A 22,888-nucleotide genomic window follows, 5' to 3' on the forward strand; every position below is an offset into this window, starting at 1 on the left:
TCACACTTTACCCATCTCTCTCTATAGGGATGCTGTTCGCTCAGAAGTCTGGAGCGGCGCCCCCTGCTGCCTTCGGTGGAGGAGGCTTTGCGTTCCCTTCCTCTGCCCACAGCCCTAGCCTGTCTTCTTCAAAGGGCCCCAGTCCTGCGGAGCCCTCTACCAGTGGCTCTCCCTAATTATATGGCCACTCCCCCTTCCCGTGGCCCCTCCCCCCACTTGGCCCAACAGGGACACACTGCCCATTCTTCAGTGGCTCTGATGGGGATACCAGGGACTAACTGTAGCACAACAAATACCTCATCGCTCCTGTCGACCTCGACTGTACACAGACAGCGACACATGAACACAATGGATAAAACGCAGCACAATCAAACAGTACAGTCAGAAATCACCGGCAGGTGCCCACAGCTGAACTTGAAGATGTTTATTTCAGACTTTACTGTTCATTGCCACTTACCTTTTATGATTTGTATTTTTAGTACTTTCTCTTGCATACCTCAGATCAAGAAGTCTGCTTTGGTTGAATTATACAGGTATCTGTAGTGTACTGTAGCCGAAGTAAGTTTATTTTATATACATGATAATTTTGTTGATCAGGTTTTTTTTTTTTTTTTAGGTTTGTAGAACTAAAGCCTTGTAAGAACGTTTCTATGCATGGTTAGGGCCCCTGTTTGCTGTGGTTCTTCCTAGGCTGGACTGAGTGGCTGAGATAAGCTGGCTGCCTTGAAGGACCTTCGGAGATGTTTCAGTTCTCCTGTAGTCCTCCTTCCAAAGAACCTCTGTGAATCAGCCTGCTCTGTTCGTGGGGGCTCACAATTGAGGGCTTCTTGTTTTGCTTTGCTCACTTTTTAAAATAACATGGAGATGATGTTTACTGGTCCTTAGTCCCTGCTGGTAGCAACTTCTGATTGGAGCAATGTGAATAGTATGGGTTTGGATGAGAGTTTGGGTGATCTAAAGCTTTAGCATCTGATTGGTGGTTCTCTGGCACCGTTCTCCACCTTCACAATGTCCGTACAGCATTGGTTTCCATCTTGTAGGTGCATTGGGACCAGTGGTGGTCTACTCTACAGACCACTCCTATAGCCCTGAAAGTAGAAGGGGCGTATTTTACTAAGACATCAGGACAACGTATATAATGTTTTAAATTTTTTTTCTTGTGAAATGCATTTTAGTTTTCAAGCCTCACATTTGTCTTTCCATATTGGAAAGAGTCTTTCTCAGGAATGGCAGACTTCCCGCGTTGCTTGATCGAAGAATGGATCCGTAACCAAAGACGCTCTCAGCTCCTCAGGATGGCTTTAAGGTCACATGGTTTGGAGAATATGCTGGTTAGCTTGGCTTACTGTCATGGCTCTGGCCTGATCAGCTACTCCGCTCAAGTCTGTTGTGTTGACCTACGAAGAGGTTCCACGCTAACTGACCTGACTTGTCGTATCCTTGCCAGGCAGCAATGTCTTGAACGTGATATTTTGTTCTCATTTAAAATATTTACCAGGTGTACATTAGGCATCGCCTGTCTGATTAGCCTCATTTCGTTTGACTCCGATCGCTGTAGAGCTGTATACCAAAGACCTGGTGAACTGAGCTGCATGTTGTCCACCACCCACCCGCAGGCTGCTCTCCTTATTTGCGGTGGAAATGGAGGGGGTCACGTTGGATACCCCCGACTGCTGTCGCATGGCTCCGGGGGCCGGTTTGTGTCTCGTTTTGGCATCGTTGACCCGACCGATGGATCCATTACAAAAAAAAATTGACGTTCACGCTCCATTACTGTCAGATCAAGGTCAGATTCCATCCCCCTTTTGAAGGCTGTGGGGTCTGCTGTCGTGTGTCTCTGCCTTTGCCTGATCTTGGGCCCATGAAGAGGTCCTCGTATCTCCACCTCAGGTCGAACAGCAAAGTTTATTATACTCTAGCCATTTGGGGAATATACAGAATGAGAGAACCACCATTTGCCAATTAGTACTTATCACTGATATATCTTCCTTGCATACATTGTCATGTGACTGTAATCAGCTTCTTTCACATGGATGTTTTTGGCTTTTAACGTACCTCATGAGAACTTGCCTTATGGTGGTTTTTAGCTTGTGTTGAGTAAGCTGGCAGATTCCTAGTGCATCGTGCCTCCTGGAATCTGGATTGTTTTTGTTCGCTTTGGACTACTTGCATGTAGGATTGTAATTGTTCCAGTAGAACAATGGCAGGTTTGAGGTTGTGGGTGGGAGTGGCGGGGGTCCACAAAGAAAATGACAGAAATGTAGCTACTGCCTTAAATTCTCACCCGTGTTACATTGATGATTTGCCTCTCTTTTAAAAATAGATTTTAAGATATTTTAATCGATGATTCATCCTTCTTCTTGTTGGAGACATTACGAAGAGCTCATTTCTTTTAACTACTGGGGGTATAAAAGGAAGTCACTGAGGACGGTTGATATGTCACCACATCCTTGGTAGATACTACTAGTGTACATCCCCCACTCCCACTCTGCAACCATGTCTCATGAGTTATTTAAACGTTTTTTTTTTGTTTAACTATGTCCAGGGATCAGGCAAGGTGCCCTGCCCTTTCTCAGAGCCATGTGAAAGCCTTCCAGCTGCCCAAGCATTGATTTAAAGGATGTGTTTTGGACAATCGTGTTCCCTAAGATGTTAGAACTTGAAGTTTGGGTCTTAGGCCAATAAAACAGGCTGAGTAGCCTTTTCAATGCAAGGTCTGACAACTGATCCATTTTATGTCACTTGTATTGTTACCTTTATGAACGAGTCACCTCCCCAGGTGTAATGGAATAGACCAATCCCAAGGTGTCCCCTCACCTTGAGCACCACAAGTTTCCTCTGTGCACAAGAGGGAACCACCAGAGATGGGTAGGGGGGACGTGGGCATTTGCATGCTGAAACACTCAAGCCAGCTCATTTTTTCCTCCCTGATCTTTCTCTCTCATTTTGACGTTGTACCCTTGCTTTATCCCCCCACACGGAACCAGCCTTGATGTACCTGGAAAATACAGCTGGTCTTAGCTTGTTTTCACAAGCGCTGAACTCCGATCTCAGTCAGTGCTTGACTGGGTGTTCTACACTGCAATCTTAATATTTTGTTAAATGGAGAAATAACCTTTCACTGGTACAAAATTGAATGATCCATTTTATAAAAAACCAACCCAGAGGTATTTCTGTGTATTATTATTAATTATTATTATTAGGGGGTATCAGCAATTGTTTTCAGGGAAAACAATAAAAAATTTATGTAAGAAGGACATTTTTGCTATTTGTATTTAAGGTGATGCTTTTCCCAAACTTGACTTGTATTAATTCAGGTGACCTCAGTCTGTGATGTGTCTTATTGTACTAACAAGGTGAAAATGACAGAAATACCCACTGCAGTCTTTTGTACTACCTTGAGATGTCATTCAGCGTTCAACAGTTTATAATTGTCACAGAACATTTTTTTTTCTGTAGATACTGTTAGGGTACATTACATGCATTGGCTTTTTCAGAAATAGATGTGTGTAAAAAATATAATTTCTAGTATATTCATACTCAAAATGAGGAATTCAAAGTGTTTATATTAGCTATATTAAAACCCTACAGATTATTTACAAGAGAATAAAACTTACATATATGAATGCATATACAGAGTTGCCTTGAACTGAATGGCTCACTCCAGCCAGCTGGTGAAAGTTCGCAACCTGTACGTTTACGTTTGCATATTTATGTATGAATCTTTTCAGTTCAGTCCAATGTTTGGGGAAGAAAGTTCGATATGCTTTAAGGCAAAGTAATAAGTGGATTAAGAGGAGTGAGAACTACAGGAAGAAGGTGAAACAGGACAGAAGGCACACTGCTCCAGCCAGTGGGGGGGGCAGCCCTGCCGCCCTGCCTGCAGTCTGCAGCTGAGCCAGGGCCACTGTTCTCTCGTAGCCCCCTTCAGAGGCTTTACACTCGTATTTGCCGTCATGATCCGGGCCCATTGTCTCTATCAGCAGCAAACAGCCTTTGTCCGTGGAAACGCAGCCCTGGGAATCGTCGTTATAGTACCAGTTGTACTCGGCGTGGCCTGAGCGCATGGGGCAATTCAAGAAGTGGGCAGCCTGGAGTGGCACCTCCGTCACGAACGGCAAGCTGTGGAGCGCTGAAGATACAGGAAGGTCTGCGGGAGGGAAACGTAGAGCTGAACTTGGGCTTTTACCTGTTCGCCTCCTGACTATTTATCCATCTACTGTCAGTGCCCATTATCTGGGAAAATGAGGGCTGGAAGTATCGGGCATAAAGCAGCAACATCTCAAAAGGGGACGCCAGTACCCTCAACAGGGGAGTAGGTTTGGTTTTGTCATTGCTAGAGTCCAAATCAGCCCCACCCCTTAAACACTCCCACAATATTAGTAGGGACATGTTCCTACCCTCTATATCCAAATCTTGACCCTCATGCTGAATACCCACAAGGCACTGCAACTGGACTTTTGTCTAGGGCAGTGTTTCCTAATCTGGTCCTCTGAAGACTGGATTGTGAAACACAGATCTATATACATCTCAGAAGCTCCCCTTTATATTTTTGTGAGAGTAGCTGTTTACATTAGAATTTTGCATAATACCTTTTCAGCTCACCAAAACAAGCCACTGAATGAACACATTGCAAAAAAGTTGAGGGTTTTCTGTAATGGTTTTAGTTTGCATGCTCAAATTCTAGTTCAAGGAAATGCTACTAATGTTCGACTGCATCACTAACTAAGACTGGCATTCAATATGTCTTAAAATAGATCCATCCAAGACTTCCACTCATTCTACACAAAAAGGGAGACCCAAACCTAGTACCCGAGAGGTTGGGGCCCTTTTGCTGAAATAGCTGGTGACCTTGGTCTGGATTTGTACTTTCTGGACCTGAACTTTCCACCTATGCTGGTGAGGTTATTCCTTGAATCTCTTCAGTAAAGCCATTACAGCAGGTGTAGGGAACCTGGTCCATGGAGGGCCAGTGTGGGTGTGGGTTTTTGCGATGGCCTCTCAATCAGCCAGTAACAGTGGGTCCCTGGGACTGGTGTTGAGAACCACTGCTTTATTGATGGCTGATTGAGAGGCCATACCAAAAACCCGCACCCACAGCGACTCTCCGTGGACCAAGTTCCCCTCCCCCGCATTACACGCTGAACTGCTAAATGTACAAAAAAAAAGCCCCACAAGTTTAGATGACAAGTTTGGCATCTCTGTGTTGTGGGCAGAGGAGAAGGGAAACATCTCACCTTCACAGCGACGAAAATCTCCATGCTGCACATCCTGAATTGTTCCACTGTCCAAAAGACAGAAGGTGGATCATTGAGAGAGAGAGAGAGAGATGCTTTTCATGCACTCTGCCGCCCCCCACCCGAGGGGGCCGGCGGGACTTTTGATGTGGGTGTCATTTTTCCATACCCAAGAACTGAAAGCGGGGGGCTCTATTATTCTGAGGGGAAACAGTGGGGGTGCCTTGTGAAGCACTGATTCTAGCTGCTGGTTAGACCAGGTCATCTACCCCTGGAGAGCGGACAAGTTTGAGGCAAAGCTCAGCCCGTCATGAACACCATGGGATACAGGTGGATTGGCCGCTATTTAGGATGTATTCTGCAACTTGCATGAGTGCCTGAGTTTCAGGGGCTTGACATTGAGCTGTTTAGTAATATCAATGGCGGTGATTGCTGGAACACAAAGCTTAGGATGGCTTTTGGAAACTTAGATATGTACCTTTCAACCAGATCAGTGGTCAGTTTACCCACCTCAGTGGTGCAAAGGTTCTTCTGCTCACGAGTGTAGACCCTTAACCACAAAGCTATCAGCATTTAAAATAACTCTCCCCCCCCCCCCCCCAAATGAGGGTGGAGGTGAGACTGGTGTGAGAGCACAGCAGCTACAGCATTACCTGGAGGCTGCGGTGCATGTCTGGGATATAGCATCCCAGCCACAGTAGGGGTCCCGGGCCTGGACACAATCTACACACTGAGTCCCATACTTCTTGCAAGCGTGCAGGTCCACCTCCAACACCTCTACGCCGTTACTAACATACAGCTTCTTCTGCAAGGGGTGGGAGTAAACAGCACAATATTAGTGTTATATTAATGTTGTAAACACTAAAAACATGCCAGGGTACAAAGGATTATTGTGCTAGAAAGATTAGCTTTATAAATATATGGAAATTGCTTTATTTAACTAAAGCCACATCAAACAAGATTGGTGAGATATCACCATATGGTGCAGAACCTCAAGCTGCACTGGCTGCTGCAGCACACTTCCTCTTGTGTGCAACCTGATTGCACCAGAAACGCACAGAAAGGATGCTTGGTAGACAGCCCCCTCTGAAACCCACCGTGGAGTTCTGCAGAAGCATGTTCTGGATGACAGTCTTTCGCTGGAAGACATTGAGCTCGGCTATGATGAAGAACTGGCCCATGACCTCCAGGACCTTGTGGATACGCCCATCCTCTGTGGACAGAAGGACAGACGAAGACTATGGTTATCAGCAAAATGCAGTAGGGTGTCTATCTGGTGTCCAACAAGCATCACCTACACTGAAAATAATCCTGACCCATCAAACAAAGAAAAGTGTCAGCAGAATAATGAAATGAGAATGACTTAAAAAGGGATCCATCTCTAAAATATCAATGGTTGTTCAGGTACCAATGGCAGGAATCCATTTTGGTTGGTACTTTGGTTGTCGCTGGATAAAACTAATTTCCTTAAAAATCCCGTTATAATGGACTCGCTTATTACGGAACATCATCTATAACTGACGAGGTCCGCTGGTCCCGGCCGTGTGCCTTACACACATGCAGATAAAGCATCAGATATAGCAGACTCGCATGTAACGGAATTTTGCTTATAACGGACAAATAATTTGGTCCCCAGGGCCACTTTAGCTGTTTTGTTCAGCTATAACGGACATGCAGGCTCCGCCTACAAGGCATGTGGCGTGCCGGTGATATCCAGTACAGATACGTAGTTGGGATTATTAGTCACGCTCTAATAATAGGCATGGCGTAACAGCAGGCTACACGGATTGGTCTATGTGGCTGTCCATCACCAGGCACTCTGTGTTACTACTGTACCGTACATGTATAACCACTTATAGGCCATATATACCTCCAACAGTCAGGTAAAGTTGGATTACTACATGTACAATATAATAATCAATACCACAAGTGTGGCTGCTGGGGTGTGGCATGAGTAAATGGTGTCCTGTAATTGTGTTCTGGGCTTACAGCAACTCTGGATATAACGGACTTTGGATATAACGGACTGTTTTCCAGGTCCCTTAAAGTCCGTTATAACGGGATTGTACTGTATAAGACATGTAAAGGGCAACAGACAATGGGCTGCAGACATGGCTACTTATAGACGTCTTTCACTTCCTGTAAACAAAGCTGAACTTTCACACCAAGATTAATACAAAGCAGCTTCCTTCAATGGTGCTCGACTTGCAGAAGTAGTCAAGGGAGATAAACAAATACAAATTTTGATATGCATGCATGAGTACTACTAGGCATACTGTTCCGAGAAGACTAACCTCAGTACAGATAACTATGCCACTGGTCATAGGACACTGCGTTAACCATCATCATCAAAAGCCACTGCAACTGCATGCTGTGATCACAGGTCAACAGGCACAGGAAGAGGAACAGCAACGTTCCTACTTCACTTCTGTATTATTTTAAACCCGCCAGTATATCAGCAAAGGCGTTGCTCTGACCGAAAGTTGCATAACAGATGGCAGCTGAAATGGTTACATGACTTTTAAAACACATATTTGTAACAATGTTGAGCTCTTTATATGGTAAGAATAGCTGGTAAAGTATATAGAGGAGAAGCTGACCCAAGGATAGGAACAGGACGCTGTACTGCGTGCCGTCCACAGCCATCACGCTGTCCACTTCTATGCGTGTGTACTGGTGCCTGCTAATGATCAGAGGTCTGTCACCCACGGGTTTCACCCATTCCTGCATCTCCAACGGTCCCATCATCATTTTCAGGACATCCCGTGGAAGCTTCGTGCTGTCACTAACGCACTGGGTGACACAGGACAGGAGAGTCATTGACCGACACATACGCTTTTCATTGATTTAACTCCCTGCAGACCCATTCGGTACTATTAAGTGTTGTTGTTGCTTAATAAGGGAAATTAGGGCTTTAACGTGACATTACGTGTGTTGCGGTGTGATCGCACCATCCCAACACTTAATGTATGAAAAAAACCTAAACTAAAAAACTTTTTCTCCTGGATTTCAGAGAAATGTATTTTACAAGTGCCACTCTACATCCTCAATAAACATGCATATGTAATTTGTAAGTGTAAGAAGGAGCACTGAGACTGAGATGGCAGTCATGTGACCATGATTTTTTTGCTTTGCAGGTTTTTTCCCCCCACGCTCCAGGAATAGACATATGTGTTTGTTTTCCTGCGTTCAATGTAAACCTGTCCCACCATGTCATAAACCACACTTCCCCACCTAAACCCCTGTTTATTTTTGGTAGGTGAGACCATGTTAAGCCTAAATATTTATGCATGTATGGTTTGTGACTAAACGCTTTGCAGAGTAGCATCAGCACTGACTTCCATACCATCCCGGGCCTTGGTTGTGGAACCTGGCCTGGGTGTTCTCTGAAGGAGGATGTTGTGAAGACACGGTCGATGTCACCCAAGGTGTAAATGCACACTGCAGACATGTTCCTGCGAGAAGCGAAAAATTTCAGAAAAAGTCATTTGCCTGCATTTTAAGCTCCATTTCCTGCAATGTTTTGTATTTACCTCTGATATTTGACATTTTTGTGTAATACATAGTTATTTCCAAACTTGTTCTTATATATCATACAAAGGCTCAGGGCCCCCACCCTTTGGAAGATGCTCGGAGTGACACCTTTGTGGTCCATGCAGGTGTCGCCCCTAGCTGTCCCCTCTCAATTAGAAGGAGCAGCTGCTGTATTTGTAGCTTACGCCACTTTTTTCATCAGACAGCTCGTAACCAAATTTTGACACGGCCTGACCACGAAACCATGTCTCATCACCTCTCCCCCCCTCACCTAACGCCAAAAATGTGACACTACTTCCAATGAAACCTAAAGCTCTGATGTTAATCACTTTAGCTCACTTCCATTAAGGGTTTGGCACACACTGCAATTTCCATCTGTTTTCTGTTTGCAACATTGAGGATTTTATCACGTTCTGAAGTAACGCCACATGTGCTTTGTTTTTGCGTTCGGCCTTCAAGTTGCCCAAGAGGTGAACTAATCCACACCCTTCCGAACATTGTTTCAAAACCGATGCTTCCTGTCAGGCAACACATATTACAGACAGTGTTTCTGCAGTGTGCGGGACCGTTGCCTCGGACCACATGACATGCAACACAAGGAGACACACAGGTGGTGTCCTAACCCACAAGCATCACAGACGGGTTGGCAAAGCCATACCAGCCGTTGCTGAAGAGTGCGTACGCCCGGCCCTCATTCCATCTCTCTGCATATAGGATGGTCACGTCCACCAGTTTGCTGAAGTACAGCTTTCTGTCAGGGATGCCGCATGACAGCCGGGCCCTCAGATGGGATGTCCAGGACTTCTGCAGGCAACTTTTCGGGCCTCCGCGATCCACCTAGCACAGGCCACAGGTAAACAAAGTCAGTGTTTCCCAATTCCGGTCCTCGGCGACCCCCAGACAGATGGGGGGAAGCAAAAATGTGGACCAGATGGGGGTCCCTGAAGACCGGATTGGGAAACACTGATCTAAGAAAATTCAGCATTCAATTATACCACTGATATGTGGGAACATTACCCATTACATTGCAATATCCTCAATTAGTCAACTCACCTGAATATAGCATCATTAGCACAGTTTCTGTAAGGCTCATTAAAACAATTCATCAGTTCAACCATTTATCCTGGACCGGGTCATTAAAACTAGGCAATCATTAGTTCTAGCCGGCACGATATTTAAGGAGTGAAGATATACATGCTGACCTTGCTTAGCATAAAAAAACGTTTATCGGTGAGTGTCACCTTGGGGCCCAGGAAGGGACAATAATTGTCTTTGTGTAAGCGAGGAACCAATCGGCTCACAGCGCACATACACAGCCCAGTCCATCATAAATAAGCAGCCCTTAGACATCCTGAATGTTATCTACAAGGTTACCATCTGCCTCATAAAAGTGTATTTTTTGTGTCTGTCATAGCGCTCACTAAAAAGTTTTAGTAATAAACATGCCTGACCGTGACTTTCAATTGCAGCTCATGAGCCGTTGCTCCAAGAAAAAGAAAAGATCCAAAAGAAACATCAATTATCTGGAATTGGTAACTGGTTTAACAAATACTACAACACTAGGACTGGTATGGTATGGTAATGACTAACAACACCAATTTACAACTAATACAGTAGCCTACATGGTAATTCATAGAACTCACATAAACCCAGCATAAGACGTATAAGACTCTGACATATGCTCACACTCACATCAAACACCCAAGATAAGTTATCTCCCCACCTGGCTCTCTGCTCCTATTCAACATTTTTGGCAAGAAGTCATAAATAAAATCAATTAATAATAAAATAATAAATGAACCAATGTAGACAAGGACTCTTCGTTCTTATTCCCATTTTCTCACCTTCAATGATGAAGAAACCAGAATCCAAAATGCCATCTTTAGTTCATATAAGGCAGTGGGGGGGGGACACTTACTTTGCAAATCTGTGTGACAAGAGGGACCCAGAGCTCAGCCTCCCGAGAGGGGTCCGGATTCTTCTCCCACATGAAGGCATACACTTTGTCCTGCAGCTTATTCTCTTTGGGTCCGCTCCACGCCAGTGCTACGTACCTCAGGTCTAATGAGGCCCAAAGCAGAAAGGCTTGTCTTAACAACCTATCACCCAATGGATGATCCTCAAACAGTGCCTACATGTGTACAGTTACCATTAAGTTCCATCCATCCTGCAACAATTTATCTTGGACAAGGTCAAAACAACAGAGCCCATCCCAGGCAACACAGGGCTGGGGTACAAAGCAGGCCGTCATCAAACTCTAAACCCACCGGAAAAATCCTCCCACACAAATACACCATGAAGTTCCCTAGTAAAACCAAAAATCTCAATCATGCGACATACAATAAAAAATACTTCTGTTTTCATACGTGACAAAAGCTGTCTTTAATAGGACCGAAACCAACCCAAATTTACCCAAAGGTTCAGAAGAAACAAAAGAATGACTGTGACCTTTAAACTAACTGCTATTACTGGTGTACTACCAACTACAGCTAGGCATCTGAATCATTGTACTTAGAGACCCCCCCCCTTTTCTACCTTGGGTGTTTTCTTGATTTGACCAGATGCTGCCCATTGATCCATCACTCCAACGACGAATTCCAATCTTGCTACCCGACTTCTCATAACTGGCAGTGGTGTACAGTTCATCCTCTAAAACATGCAGAGAAAACCCTAGACATCATCATGGGTCTCCAAACAGGCTGTCACTGTGATTCCCACAAAGTTTTGCTTGTTTGCGATTAAAAAGCGAAAGAGAACAGATATTTACTGTTATAATACAGGATCCCTTCAAAATATCTGTCAACTACGTAAAATAAAAACCACTAGCCGAGTAGCCAGCAAGTGCAGCTATTATTTTTCTTTTAAAATAATTAAAATCTGATCATTGACATTGTCTTTGATTCTCATTATTACTGTAAACCACTGGTCTCAAACTCCAGTCCAGCTAAGCTACACAGGGCTCCGGCCCTCCAGGACTGCAGTTGGACACCCCTGCTTTAAGGTATAAGTTTTCAGGTTTGATATCAGTGTTGTCAATGTTGGATTTTCTTCTCCGGGTGTCTTTTACTTTTGTGCTGGTTCTTCTTGGTCATTATCAAAGAAGGCAACCTGATACCTGGGTGTTGGCAATTTGATTCTTATTGCCCCTACCTCCCCCTTAAAAGCAACACTGACTTTTTCCATTCTGGTCGATAGACGACCATACAGAACATGAGCCCACTGTCACGCCCTGGTCGTGCCGATCCTCCTGTGCCACGCCCCCCTCGTTAACCTCATGTGGATTCCCAGTGTTTCACAGCTGTTTCTGATTGTTGTCATTAGTCCAGTGTATTTAGTCCGCATTTCCGTTCGTTTCCCCAGTCCGGTTATTGACGTTATGTGTGTCTTGGAGTGTGTTACCACAGCAATAAAGCCCCTTTTGTTCGTATGCACGGTTTCAGTCGGCTGTTCCCGTGTTGGATCGTGACTCCCACGGTCTGCACCTGCGAAAAAGACTTTTTTTGCTCATGGCCACCCCAAGGAAGCATTTTAGAAGCCAACTTACCAATAAACAAAGATGGCGCTTGTTCATCCACACCAAATGGGGCGATTCCTTGGGCAGGTAAAGGTTCACTGCTGTTCGTCAGCTTCATAGACTGTTGGGGGAAACAAAAATATTCAGACGAACCAAAACTAACAGTAGGCGAATAAATCAGTAAGAGAAGGCACCTGGCTTACCACATTACAGCACACCGGTTCTCCATGGGTTCCACATACATAGAGGTACTGTGTGTTTGGATATCTGTGCATTAAGGTGACATTGTATGTCAAGGGGATCTGCAATTAGACACAATGGAATCAGTGTGGCTAAACATGACCAAGAAAATGTCATAGTTCCATGTCTTTTTCTCCAGATGCATTTTTTTTTTCTTGGAGATAAGCAAATAAATCAGTCTACATGATAAAAAGCATTTAATATTGTGCACAGAAGCTGGTGCAAAACTCCAGGAGAGAGTCTAAAGGCAAGTATTACAGCTTTCTAATCTATCCTACCTCAGAGTGGTTGCGCTTCTGGAAATCGATGAGGAAGAGTTTGCCGTCGCCGCCAACATAGAGGGTGGTGTCAGAAGGCCCCTGAAGAAGCTCTACCCGGCTGTGATTACCCCCCAGAGAGTAATTTCTGAAGATGTTATCTGTGAAAGCACAAAGGAAATGGCCCTCAAGGAGTACCTACCCAGCAGCCTGAATCTTTACAAGCATAAACAGTGCAGAGTAGTTTATGCAGTTGAAGTGCTAATGAATCATATTGTTAGACTTTTCACCAGCCATGACCTCTGAATGCTTCAGCCCTTCAGGTGCAGAGGGAGAGAGCGAATGAGAGCAGCTTCATCCCTCTTCAAAAACGCTGTGCGCATTTAACACCGAGATGCTCATTCACAGCCAGTCACACCTTATTCTACTAAACTTTTTTTTCGAGTTGCTTCAGTTGGTCAAAAGCAGTTAACGACAAAAAAAAATAATCAAGCTTGTGGAAGCAAGACAGTGTAAACAAGATACCAGAGTGAGTTACATATTTGTAAAAAATTGTAAAATGTGACTGTAAAAGATTTCAGGGTTTTCGCGCATCTGGCGTGACATTTTTTCAGACTCTCGCATACATGTAAATGAGTGTGCGGACTTACTCGACATACTTCGATATAATTCTATACACCGCCCAACCCTACTTGAGGGCGGAAGCCACGTCCATGAGAGAGACCCGCATACAGGTCTTATGCCGAAAAAGGCATCCCTGCCGTAGAATGCATGCCTGTCTCTAAATGACCGATTGGTCGCTGATCTGAAACGAGTTAAGCTACTTTGTCGAGTAAGGCTACCGTAGTGCTAATCAATAGCCCCAAAAACCCCGTAGAACTCTAAAGCCCCAACCCTAATGTAATAATGTACCTGAGTGATTTTCAGACATCTCACATACATATTTGCCTAAATATTAGGAGAAACATTATTTCCTGATAGACAGGGGAAACATAGGAAAACCGAATTGCCCGGAAGAACGTTCCCATGGTCTTTTTAACAACTTGTTTTCACAAGTGATGTGCATGTTCCATGCGCACAATATGAATCATAACTTTAAAAAGCAGCTAACATCAAGAATCATACATGCAAACAATTACTCAAATTAACCCTAAAACCACTGTTCACACATCACTACAACCAATTTCGATATATTCACATAATGGAAATCAAGTTCTGACTTCGAATTCTTATTTCAGTTTCTTAGTCAAGTGTTCTTCGGATCTTATTAATGGCATCAGTGCCTTGATTAGAGATCATCCCTATTAGAGGTTTCGTCTGGTGTTTCGGTAATTTTCGTGTTGGTTGTCTCATACATATGGGCACTGGTCTGATCCACATCAGATGTGTTAAGTCTCCTTCTATAAAGCTAATAACACACTGAGAGCCAAACAAACAGATCAACTTGACCCTAATGTTACATTCCTGATATGATCCGTTGGACCGATGCTATTATTTCCAGTGAACTTCTTCCCCAATTGACCAGCACCTGGGAAAATGTTTACGCAGACACGTTTCTAAAAATGTTTTTTTTTTTTTTAAATTCCCGTCCCATATTTACTTTTGTGCCTTTATTGTACATTTACAGCCAAATGTTTTATATATGTTTAACATATCTGATCAAGGAAAATACCAGGGGGTGCCGAATCTCACGCATCTTTCACACTCACGCAAGAAATCCTACGGCAAATCTATATTATTCTATTATAAACCTAAAATTAGCTGCATTAAAAAGCGTATGGGTTGTTTGCAAACCCTTCAAACAGTAATGCATTCTGCGGTAGGGACGCCTTCTTGGGCGTAACACCTGCTACCGTCATTTATCTATATACATTTCCATATACACGTATCTACTTACTATTGATGATAAATATATCGTTTCTGTTATGACCCAACAGGGTGAACGTTTTGTCATTAAAACGGTGTAATTTTTGACAGTTAAAACCTCTAAAGACATGATATGCCAGACAAGTTTATGTAAGTCGCTCTGGCTAAGAACGTCTGCCAAATCATGCCGTAAATGTGAATGTAACATATGTATACATTTCTTTATAATTCATTTACCTTCCGCGTTCAGCGTAATCCTCGGTTTGTCCAATCCTTTGGCGACACATGCCAAAAAACAGCACATATAAAACAAAACAAAACACGTTTTTTTCTTGATTTCCATTTACTTCTTTAGCCAGCCGTACAATTTAAACATTAAGTGGTTAATAAACCAGTCGAGAATGTCCTGTCTCACTGTTATTCAAGCGTAATTATGGTGTCCAACTGAAACGCCTCCACATTATAGCCTACATAACCGATACCATCACCGCGGACTCCCCCCCCCCCCCCCCCCCCCTTACCCCCCGCACATTGTCTGAGGCAAAGTGAAATTAGCTGTCAGGGATCGCCGTCGCCATTAAATATGAGGGGGACTACCTGACACACCGTGCAAGGCACTGCGACTTTTACTCATTTTAATCCTTTGTCGTGTTTTATTTAATATTTTAAATTGGAAAAATAACTTATAGGCCATGGGAGCCTGCGAGCTCAAAATGGGTGCAAATAATACTACTACCTGAGTCCCAAGGGATACAACAACTTTCATTAGTTTTTAACCATTTGTGTGTTTTATATGCTTTTTATTTTGCAAAATGTGATGACACTTAAAAAAACGACCCGTTAACCATGTGGTGGCGATATAATGATCGTAAACACAGATAATCGAACCCCAACCCTGCTGTTTGTGTGAGGAACCTTATCCCAGCCCAATGCCCCAAGACAGTAACTAAATTAGAATACCATATAAAATACAATAAACGGTTAAAAATTAGTAAATGTTGCGGTGTCCTCTGTGTGTACGGTAGTTCTACAATATGCACCCATTTTGTAATCACTGGGTTCCATGGCACGTGTTCCTCTTTCCTTTCTTATCTTTACATTTTAGAACACAGTTTTTTTTAGCCTAAAATAGGCATATTTCCTTTCCTGTGTCTTTTGCAAGGTTTCGTTGTATTTTGAAGCTGCTTGCTTTGCAGAATTTAGCAATTTCCCTGAAACCTCAATCTCATTTCATTCTGTGTCAATGAATTGGTTGATCTTGCAAGACATCAGGTTTACAAGTGTTTGGTGCTACATCTGATTCCTGAATTCTGTCTTGATGTGACGGACCCTGCTGAATGACCTTTCTACATCAAAGTTAGAATTTGGCAGAATCAACAGCAGCTTCATGAACTGACAGAACTCCTTGAATCTAAACTGCCCTGAGCTCACAGATCTGACCTTGGACAGCTTCCCCCAGAGCTCATCAATTGGAAAGTTTTTGTAATATGGTACCAGTGGTTCCAGGTTAGTTAAGGCATAATCCAGGACTCGTAAGTGGAGATGTTCTCTGGCATCTGCCTTCATCACATTAGGGAATCTCCCTGCCAAAGTCAAAGTCTGCTTTGGTTTCGATTCACTTTGGTTCTCTGTATTAACTACTGACAGATTTGTGAAGATTTGGTCTCTCATTGGGATTTTTTTTTTTTTTGAAAGCTCCTGACATAGAATGCTCTAGCATCTTTAAAGAATTGCTTCGTCTTGTAAGAGGGAAGTGCTTTCTCGCTTAGTAAGTGCCTCCTTGTCAAGAACCCAACAAAAAGCTCTTCATCTGCACAGTGAATTTCAGGGTTGCACACATCTCTCTCCTGCACTCTCTGTCCTCTCAAAACCTTTGGCACAATAAATCTGCTTGCTATGTCATGCAGGAGCTCTTCAGCGCTGTCATTTATCTTGTAAAGAACTGGTGCCTTGTTTTAAAAAATCAAATTAAATTTGTCAAAACACTGTGACATTTTGAAGAAAGCAAGTGTACATTTTCATAGTGGGGTCTGTCAGCCTCTTCTGAATGTCACAGGACTTCTGATTCTCACTATGTGATTCAAAATAAGAACTAAATGCATGCCTTTGGTTGAGCAGATGGTCCAAACCTTTTCCCAAAGAAAGCCATCATGTAGGGCAGTGCTTCTGTACTCTTTGCTGGGCTACATCACAGACGTCCTGAAAATGTTTAAGTTCCTCTCTTCTTTTTGAGCTTTTCTTATAGTAGTAGATGTCAATTAACAATTCTTCAGGTGACACTGAGAGCTCTTTAGCAGCAGTTTTTGCACATATGTTACCCAAGTGACTTGGACAGCCAACGCTGTATATATGAGGGGCCTGTGCTTTCACTCTTGATAAGACAGGGTTGTCTTTGCCAGTCATGACATTGCAGTTGTCACTGCTGAATCCTATGCAATTAGACCTTTTTCATGCATGGATGATGCAATGCAGTTGAATATATTGTCAGCTTTGGCATCATGGCACACTGGCATATCCACAAATCCAACTGCCACCTTATCCAGTGCTTCACTGTAGTATCTGACTAAAATGGCACATTCATTCTCACACATGATGTCATTGCTTTCATCAACCAAAATACTGTATGGCCTTTTTTTTCTGTCCGGATTAATTTGTACACAATTCTTTGCACATTCAGGTTCCAGTGCCAGGTTCATCATAGCTGCTGTCTTAGTGGAAGAGCATGCAGAATTTCTTGCTGTTTCTGAGTCTGGAAACATTTTCCTAACCAACTTGCCAGTGTGGCTACACACATGGATTGGCAGGTTATATTCAGCAACGAAAGATGTGAAATACACCTCAGTTGTAGTGACCTTCTCTATGAGACTTTGCTTTTCTGATGAGAAGAACTGAGATATATTGGAGCAGTCTTCCCTGCACTTAGCCTCCCTGATATGTTGTGGTCCCTAAAATATGTGAAAGCATAAGATGATTATAGCATTTATACATTGGCTATATTTATAATTATTTGTTAATTTTCTCTAGTCAGCACACTAAATTAAGCAGGCCAATATTATGTATTATCTTTACACTAATATAAGTAGATTAGACTTTTACTATTTATGCGGGAGACTTTGGATATCTGAATTTGAACTGGGAAGTCGGAAATTCTACTTCATGGTCGGAAATTTCAACTGGAACACCCCATTAAATTGGAATTCCGACTCGTAAGGTTGGAGGAAACTAGATCAATTTTAGGGTTTTTTTTTTGGGGGGGGGGGGTTTAGGTTTAAGGTAAGGACTATCGATTAGCACTACTGTAGGATGTTTTGATAAAGTAGGACGTTTTGTCAGAATACCGGCGCTCCGCCGCCTGCAGCAGGTTTGAAGCCACCTGCTCCAGCGTGATTAGCGTTGGTGAGACCCAGCGCCAGACCCAATGCAAAGCAGGAAGGGAGGCACGCTTTAATGGTAGCAGCTTAGCTTATACTGTGAACGTGTAAAGGGAAAACGGCACCAAAAAGAAGAGGAGGACAGCTTGACCTTCTTTTATATGTTAACAATAAAAAACAGGTGGGAAATTAACTTGGATTTGCAGAATTCAGTGTCCATTCAACATTTTATTGAGCCACATTTCTCGATGGTGGATCAGCGGACTTCCATTCCTTAAGAATAAGTTTTTTTGCTACGTCCATATGACATAACTGGGAATTACTTTTCATATGCAGGATCATAGTTTTAATTAGCAAAGCCAAAAATTAGTAGTCTGTAATCAAACTGAACATCTTATTCATACGACTTTGAAAAGCTTTCAAAAATGTTTGTCTGAAAGGCAGAACTAACAAACCTGTAGTAGTGAACTTTTAGTAAATTTACACCAGTCATACATTGAAGATACAGGTGGGTACAATTTATTTACAGCAAATATAAAAAGTGCACACACCCCTGTTCAAATGTCAGGTTTTTGTGTTGTAAAAAAATGAGACCACCGAAATAGTAATTTCAAAACGTTTCCAGCCTTTAATGTGACCTATAACCTGTACAATTCAATTGAAAAACATACAAATCTGTTAGGGGGGGAAATATAAGATTTTTAAATTTTTTTTATTTGCTAATTTATTTATCTGGATGAATCATTGGTTGGGCTCTCTCAACTTGCTCCCCCAGGGTGATTTGAACTGCTTTGAACTCTGTTCCCTTATCAGTGGGGGAGCCAATGAGAAGCTTGCTTAACACATACATAATACATGCTTATAATCTCTTGTATTGCCAGTTTTATTATTGTTATGGATATACAATATGTCTCCATCTTTCCTTTTCCTCATAGTGTGTCTGTGAATAAAATCTAATCTATATTTAACAAAGCAGTATCTGGGCTATCAGATGAAGCTTCTAAAAATTTCTATAAATATGAAATTGTGGAGTGCAGAATCAATACTACTAAAATTCAAATAATAGGGCTAGTTATTTTTTTACGTTGCCCCTATAGGTTCCACTTATAGTAATAATGTTTTTTCAGAGCATAACGTTAGACCTTCTTATGCGTTAATATTAGCCTAATAACAAACCACACAGGCTAAGTGGCGAATTAATTTCAGAATGGCACAATTTATTCGTGATAAAATGAGAATGAAAACACAGGGAGTTCATCTCCTTGGAAAATGACCATGATCGATTTTACCTCAATAAATAAGCCTGGTTTAAATAGAGCTTATCTTGCTAGTTAACGTAACTAAAGTTGACTGTACCGGTGTTCTGTCAAATTGAGCTACTTTGTCGAGGTAAACTATGGTTAGGGCTATCGATTAGCACTACGGTAGCTTACCTCGACAGAGTAGCTCAACTCGACAGAACACCGGCCTCAGAAGGACAATGGTAAGTAATTCAACTTATAAAGACGTCAGCTTGCATTAGTAGATGAATCACTTAAACGAATAAATGAAGGTTGTAAAATAACACATTTCAACAGACTAGACTTCTGCTGGCTACTTACATTTACCAACGCATCACAAACAGCACCATGACAGACGAACACAACGAACAGGTCACTAAATGAGAATGAATGACGCAACCGACTGGCTGCTTCTAGCGCCGAGGTGGTTAAAATGGTACGGTCCACATTAGGGGTGTCTGAAATCGTTTTACATAAACTTTTCCTACAAGGTGAGTTTATGTTTTTTTTTTACAACAAAAGAAAAATGTTAAGACCCCCCCCCCAAACTGCTATTTCTTGTCTCTTTGGGGGGGGGGGGTCTGTGTCTTGATCGGGGGGTACAGTGCCCCCCGTATTTAGAACCATGCATGCCGTATGGTACTGTGAAATAAGAAATAAATAATAAAAAATGTATATTTAAAGAGTGATTGTCATATTTTCTTAATGACATCTGCCACAATTAGCTATAAACATTCAACATTCAATCTGCATATATTTTCACAGTATTTCAAGTTACTATTCGGTGTGGATTGTTATGTCATTGCATGAGATGGTATACATATGTATACGTTAAAAATATTTCAGATGCATTTAGGACTAAATCAGGCGCGTAGCCAGTAATGGGCCAGGGCGGCACTGGCCCGCCCACATTACTCCCTGGCCCACCCAGGCAAGTTTGATCAAAACACATTTTTAGTTTATTTTTATTATTCAAATGTATTAAAAAATATATATTCATATAAACCTGATTTATTTATTTCAAACCGTTCTCTGCTGAGAGTTTTCATTATTTTAATTTCCTTTACTTTTAGCCTACTTTATTTTCGGGTGAACTGTCTGCTCTGCACTGCTGACTAACCTGAATAAAATAGACAGGTTATTGTCTATGCTGGTGGTTTGTCCAGCCTTTATTGAGCACTGTTGAACATGATGGTTAGACGGTGTTTTGTTATTGCCTTTGCCGAATATTGCAAAATAAAGGTGTGTTTTTGCAGTTTGTTTGTCTATTATTTTTTCTACTCTCTAAGGTTTAATTATTATTTAAGTAATATTTTTTCTAGGAAAAATATTTTTTCTAGGAAAAAATATAGGCCCGCTCACTTTTTCAATGGCCCGCCCAAAATACAATTTCTGCCTACGCCACTGGACTAAATACTTCTTCCATCAGCCTTTCTAACCCACGGCTCAAAGATTAGCTGAAAACTAAAAGAAAATCCGCGTTTAAGTGCACTTTCCCTGGGTGAACAACAGGTGCCGCTTTTGTGCTAGGCTAATATTCAATGGTGAGTTTCATCCCACTGTGGAAGAAAAGATAGATCCGCCGACCAGATTTAATGATGAATTATACATATCGCGGTTGGTATAAATAAAATATTTTTATTTATTTCCGTTTTGTACTAGTACTGTATCGATCTGCCTCAATAACTAACATATAACTAACAAAACGACTTGCTCATCCTCCATTGTTTTGGAGAGTGTAGTTAAGTTGAAAAACAGCTGTGTACCATTTTATTTTCTTCATTTTACGTATTTTTTAGCTTCCATTTTACTGGGTACTACCATTTTACTACTATTTTACTGTCTTCTGTCATTTTATTGTATTTTACTCATGTATTGTATTTTTTATCCTTATTATGTAAAGCATTTTGAATGGTATGAAATGTGCTATACAAATGAACTTGCTTTGTGTAGCCTTTGTAGGCTGCGTTCTTTGAACAGAAAGAGTGGTCAAATGGGATGGTCTGGCCTACAAATAGTTTCCTATAACTGGAAATTTTCTCGACCAGAATCTTACAACCCGAACCTGAATTTTTAATACCACAAAAGCAACATAAATTGAAGTTGATTTCTTTAATTCAAGTTCAAGTAATGGAATTCAAGTTTGCCTTCTTTAATTTAAGTTCAGGTAAACATATTCAGATTTTGATAATCATATAATGAAATTCAAGTTCAGGTTAACATTCTGATTCAGGTAAATATATTCAAATTCAGGTTGTGGTTGTGGAGTCTGATTTGATACCATATAAAAGTGAAACAGATAACAAATGAAAAACATACAGTAGGCCTTCTAATTAAGTGTCACACCGAAACCCCCTACCCTCCCACCCTGTGAGAATTATTAGCCTTACCAGAGTGGAAACACCTGCTCCACTCATTATTTAACCCTGGTGACCCTTACACTAAGTGTGAGGTTTTGTCGATCTTCCATAAGACTTACTGAGTGTTCTGCCCTGAGGAGTGGAGATGTCAGAAGTTGATGTGAGAAGTGCAGGCTGTCAGAGAGTGACTTCAACCACTCTCTTAAGAACCTGCAGCATTCCTTGGAGTTTGTGAATTTCTATGCATGGTTTATTAGGGGTTTTGGCCCAGTTGTTGCCTTGCTTAATGATCTACTTCATGCCCAAAGGACCACCCTCCAATGGAACCCTGGGGCAAAAGCAGCCCGTTAAGCACCTCTTTTGCTCTGCATTGGTCCTCCGCCAGCACGGCCACTCCGGGCCCTATGCCGTCAAGGTGAATGCCTCCAAGGTGGGATTCAGGGCCGTTCTTTCACACCCCAGTGGAACATAATTTTGACACCGGGAATTGAGAGCCGCTGGCTATCAAGATAGCCCTGGAGGAGTGGCGGCACTGGTTGGAAAGAACAAGTCTTTATTGACCACTGGAACCTGGAGTACCTCAGGTCAGTCAAGTCAGTGTACCTGTCAGGCACAATTGGCCTCCTTACCTGTTTCGATCTTTCAGGACAGCTGTGTATCAGCGTCCTAGAACATAAAGGCCGATGCTCTATCCCATCAGTTTAATCCTTCTTCAGTTCAGGAGGAACCTATTAGTTTCTATTCTACCCGAGGCTTGCTTTTTTGGACAGGTGAGCTGGAATCTGGAGGGGATCGTCCATAATGCCAATCAGCAGGATTCACCTCCAGTGGACTGCCCTCCAGGAAAGGTGTTGGTACCTTTGTGGTACCTTAAATCCAACAAGTTACCCCAACAAGCCAGTAACCCTGCTTTGTAGTACAGGCCACTGGTCTCCCATCCAAGTAATACCCAGGCCCAAACCTGCTTCGTTTCAGAAGTATTGCCTGATTTGAGCTGCTAGTGGTACGACTGTTGACTGTATTGTTGTCATTTTTGTTGGCAGCATATAAATGTTAAGCATCTTGGAGCAAATATTCAGGTTCAGCTGCTCTGATTGGACGGACTGCATTGCTAAGGATAAGCTGGGCTGGCTGACTGAGAGGAGACGGGGTACACAGAAACGCAAATGCTGGTTTTGTCATTTCAGTTTGTTGAGTTTCTTTGAAATTTTTGTGTCATTTGGGTTTTT

At 42.4% G+C, this 22,888-nt stretch overlaps 2 protein-coding genes across 5 annotated transcripts in view; one reads left to right on the plus strand and one right to left on the minus strand.

The window, feature by feature from the left end:
* Positions 1–3,630, plus strand: part of LOC111847961 (AT-rich interactive domain-containing protein 3B) — a 38,220-nt gene extending 34,590 nt beyond the window's left edge. For all 4 annotated transcript variants that reach the window (XM_023819599.2, XM_023819597.2, XM_023819601.2 and 1 more), the window contains exon 9: positions 28–3,630. In XM_023819599.2, coding sequence (XP_023675367.2) covers positions 28–176 — 149 coding nt within the window. In that variant the 3' untranslated portion in view covers positions 177–3,630. The remainder of the gene's footprint in view (positions 1–27) is intronic.
* On the minus strand, positions 3,547–15,142 carry LOC111847960 (semaphorin-7A-like). Its single transcript, XM_023819596.2, has 13 exons — positions 14,886–15,142; positions 12,804–12,943; positions 12,489–12,587; positions 12,316–12,406; positions 11,307–11,420; positions 10,690–10,832; positions 9,430–9,608; positions 8,584–8,692; positions 7,838–8,030; positions 6,335–6,450; positions 5,891–6,042; positions 5,238–5,284; positions 3,547–4,150 (listed from the first exon to the last, which is right to left on the minus strand). The coding sequence occupies exons 1-13, from the start codon at positions 14,989–14,991 to the stop codon at positions 3,807–3,809; spliced, it is 1,833 nt and encodes a 610-aa protein (XP_023675364.1). The 5' UTR covers positions 14,992–15,142; the 3' UTR covers positions 3,547–3,806.
* Positions 15,143–22,888: the final 7,746 nt, after the last annotated feature.

The sequence above is a fragment of the Paramormyrops kingsleyae genome, chromosome 11, assembly GCF_048594095.1.
Source record: "Paramormyrops kingsleyae isolate MSU_618 chromosome 11, PKINGS_0.4, whole genome shotgun sequence".
NCBI lineage: Eukaryota > Metazoa > Chordata > Actinopteri > Osteoglossiformes > Mormyridae > Paramormyrops > Paramormyrops kingsleyae.

Excerpts from the sequence above, each read along its gene's own strand:
- LOC111847960 (XM_023819596.2), bottom strand. The coding sequence starts at position 14,991 with ATGGAAATCAAGAAAAAAACGTGTTTTGTTTTGTTTTATATGTGCTGT. Across the intron at positions 8,693-9,429 it reads GCACTCTTCAGCAACGGCTG|GAACATGTCTGCAGTGTGCA; the intron begins GTATGGCTTTGC and ends CGCTTCTCGCAG. Across the intron at positions 6,043-6,334 it reads TGCTTCTGCAGAACTCCACG|AAGAAGCTGTATGTTAGTAA; the intron begins GTGGGTTTCAGA and ends CACCCCTTGCAG.